This window comes from Passer montanus, unplaced genomic scaffold (assembly GCF_014805655.1).
Source record: "Passer montanus isolate IOZ18808 unplaced genomic scaffold, ASM1480565v1 scaffold328, whole genome shotgun sequence".
NCBI classification, from domain to species: domain Eukaryota; kingdom Metazoa; phylum Chordata; class Aves; order Passeriformes; family Passeridae; genus Passer; species Passer montanus.
The window spans coordinates 43,666-46,822 of NW_024368019.1; the positions used below are offsets into that span (position 1 = coordinate 43,666).

The following is a 3,157-nucleotide window of genomic DNA, read 5'->3' on the forward strand; positions in this document are numbered from 1 at the left end:
CCCAAAGTCTCCCCCAAATTCCTCCTAAATCCCCCTCAGATCCCACCGGATCCACCCTCAAAATCCCCCTGAGATCCCCCCCAAAATCCCTCCCAGTCCCCTCAGATCTCCTCCAGATCTCCCCCCAAATTCCCCCCAAAATCCCCTCAAAAATCCCCCAAATTCCCCCAGCCCACAGTGGGGGAGGGGCTGGGTCACTCTGAGGGGGTCCCGGATCCCTCTGTGAGTTTGGGGGTCCCAGGTGGATTTTGGGGTCCCCAGGTGCTGATTTTGGGGTCTCCAGGTGCTGATTTTGGGGTCTCCAGGTGCTGATTTTGGGGTCTCCAGGGGGGTTTGGGGTCCCCGTGTGGGGTCAGGTGGGTGATCCAGGATCTCACCTGGATGACGTCACTGGATTTCATCCAATGACGTCACTGGATTCCCTCCAATGACCTCACTGACCCCCCCCTGTGACCTCACCTGGTCCCAGGTGTCCCCCCGCCCTTTCCCCCCTCCCCCAGCCCTCGGGAGTGCCCTGGGAGCTGTGACGTCACACCACGGTACCATTCGCACTTACGACGTCATCACCGCGATGACGTCATCGCGAATCAGGGGGCGGGACGTTCGCTGAGGCCCCGCCCCTTTTCCCGCCTTTGCGCCCGGTTCCGCCACGCTCAAGATGGCGCCGTTGCCGCGGTAACCGCGGGGGGGCGGAGCTTCTGCCACACAAAACATGGCGGCGGCGCCGGGGGCGGGGCTTGGGCGGGGCCTCCCTGAGGGAGGAGGCGGGGCTGGGACGGACTGGGATGAACTGGGAGGGACTGGGGTAAACTGGGAGGGACTGGAACCTCCAACATTCCCCCCAAAAAAGGCTCTGAGCCGCCCCGAGGTGGCCGGGGGCATCCCCAGACTCATTTCTGGCTCGGGGGGCTCAACAAAAGCGCTCCCAAAGGACTCCAAAAATGCCGGATCGTGTCCCCGGGCCCTCAGGGGGGATCCGTGTCACACCTGAGGGGGCATTGTCACACCTGGAGGTTTATTGTCACACCTGAGGGGGCACTGTCACACCTGGAGGTTTATTGTCACACCTGAGGGTGCATTGTCACACCTGAGGGATTATTGTCACACCTGGAGCTGTTTCACACCTGAGCCTGAGGGGGACACCCCAAAACTCCCTAAATCTTCCCTAAAACCTCTCCAAATCCTGGGACCTTCACCCCGAGCCCCTTGCTGAAGAACCCTCACCCTGCTCCTCTCCTCTCCCCACCCCCCGACGGAGCATTTTGGGGTCCCGGAAGGGCAAAACTGGGGCGAAAAGCGCCAAATTCGGGTGTTTGAACAAAAATCCGTTACGGAAAAGGCGGGAAAAGCGCCTGCGCAGGAACGAGGTGGAGCCGAGCATGCGCCATTACCACCGGCGCGGTCACGCACGCGCAGTGAGCGCTGCAGCCGTTAAGCGCCACCATCCGGGGCCTGGCGGGCGCCATCTTTGTGGCGGGTGGAGGAGACGCGTCCAAAATGGCGGCTCCCAAGCGCCAGTAGCCGGCGCGGCGGGCGGGCCTTTCTCGGCTTTCAGCGCGGCGGCGGCGGCCCGGAGCGAGCGGCGGCGGCGGCGGAAAGCGGCGCCCGGGGTCGGCGGGCGGAGGGTGGCTGCAGGTGCGGAGCGGCGGCGGAGCGGCGCGGAGAGCGGCGCATCCGGGTCCCGCGGCCGCCGCCATCTTGGGCCGCCGCGGAGCTGCGAGCTCCCACCTGCGCCATCTTGGGGCGCCGCATCGGGGCTGTCCCGGAGGGGGGACGAGAGGAAGGGGCGGCGGGGCCTGAGCGAAGAGCGCGGGGAGCGCTCAAAGCTCCGCTCCCGTCCCGGGCAGGCGCCGCCATCTTGCGCGCGCGGCGAGGAGGAGGAAGAGGAGGAGGACGAGGAGGAAGATCCGGGCACCGGGCGGCGCCATCTTGGACCCCCCCCTTCCCACAGCAGCGCGCCGCCATCTTGTGACCCCTCCCCCGCGCACCCGGGCACCGGCCGCTCCGCCGCCTTGGAGCCGCTGCGGTAGCGGAGCCGCACCCGGTAAGGGCGGAATGAAGCGGGGAGCGCCGGGAGGGAGGGGAGGAACCGCGGGAGCCCCGTGGAGGCCGACACCGGGCATCGGTTCCGCCGGATGGGCGGCGCCATCTTGGGAGGGGACGTGCGGGGTGTCATGGCGGCGCCGTGCGCCGACATCCGGGTCCTTCCCCCCCACCGCCCCCGGGGCGCCATCCTGGGAGGGGCCGCCGCATCCGGGTCCCGCGCGCCGCCATCTTGAGAGTCCGGGGGGGGCGGGGGGCGATGGCAGCGCCGGGGATCCCCGGCCCGTTTGCCTCGCTCGGAGCCGCGGGGCCGTGAGGCCTCGGAGCGGCTCCGGCATCCCGTTAACCCCGGGGGGCGGTGGGGAGAGCGGGGGAGCTCCGGGGCAGAGGAAGAGGAGGAGAAGGGGGCGCGGTTTGCGGAGGGGGCGGTACCCAAGGAGAAGCGGGGCGCCCAAGATGGCGGCGCCCATGGCGGTCTGAGCGCTCCGTACAGCGCTGCGCCGCCGGGAAACGGGCGGTGTCGCCGGCAGCCAGGCCGCGGGGGATTCGGTGTGTGCGGGGGGACGAGGCCGGGAATGCCGGGGAGCGGTTTCGGGGCCGCGGGAAGGCCGGGAGGGGGCGGCACCGGGAGTTGGCGGCGCTCGGGGGGGGGCGGGAAGGAGGGAAAACCGCGCAAAAGGCGGGCTGGGGGGCGGCTCCTTTAAGAGGCGGTTTGGAGTGGGCGTGGCCACGCCCTTCCGTGGCCACACCCCCTCCGTTGGCGCCATGGCCGCGCCCCTTCAGGCGGCTCCGTACAGTTCCCCCCGCGCCCCTCCGCTGTTCGCCCCAGCGCCGCCGCTACCGGGCCCGGCCCGGGGGCCACCGAGATGGCGGTGAAACTCCTCCCGGTCCCCCTCCCCAAATGCCGCCGCCTTTTCCCGTCCCGCCTTCCCCACAATGTCGCCCCCCGTCCCCGGCCAAGATGGCGCCGCCCGGGTCCGGAGGGGGCGTGTCCGCGTTGTCCCCGCCCCCTCCCGTCGCTTCCCGCCCACCCTCGGCGGCCGCCGGACACAGGCGCAAGATGGCGGCTCCCAGGGCGGCGTGAGGGGCCGCCGCCGCCGCGCTCCGCCCGCAG

The 3,157-nt window shown here is 70.0% G+C and overlaps 1 protein-coding gene across 1 annotated transcript; it reads left to right on the forward strand.

Moving 5' to 3' along the window:
- The first annotated feature begins 478 nt into the window (after positions 1-478).
- Positions 479-3,151, forward strand: LOC120505130 (PHD finger protein 23-like). The gene is made up of 2 exons (XM_039715369.1): positions 479-2,044; positions 3,005-3,151. The coding sequence occupies exon 1, from the start codon at positions 1,380-1,382 to the stop codon at positions 2,028-2,030; it is 651 nt and encodes a 216-aa protein (XP_039571303.1). The 5' UTR covers positions 479-1,379; the 3' UTR covers positions 2,031-2,044; positions 3,005-3,151.
- Positions 3,152-3,157: the final 6 nt, after the last annotated feature.

Bases quoted from the DNA above. Each gene is read 5' to 3' on its own strand.
- LOC120505130 (XM_039715369.1), top strand. From the start codon at position 1,380: ATGCGCCATTACCACCGGCGCGGTCACGCACGCGCAGTGAGCGCTGCA.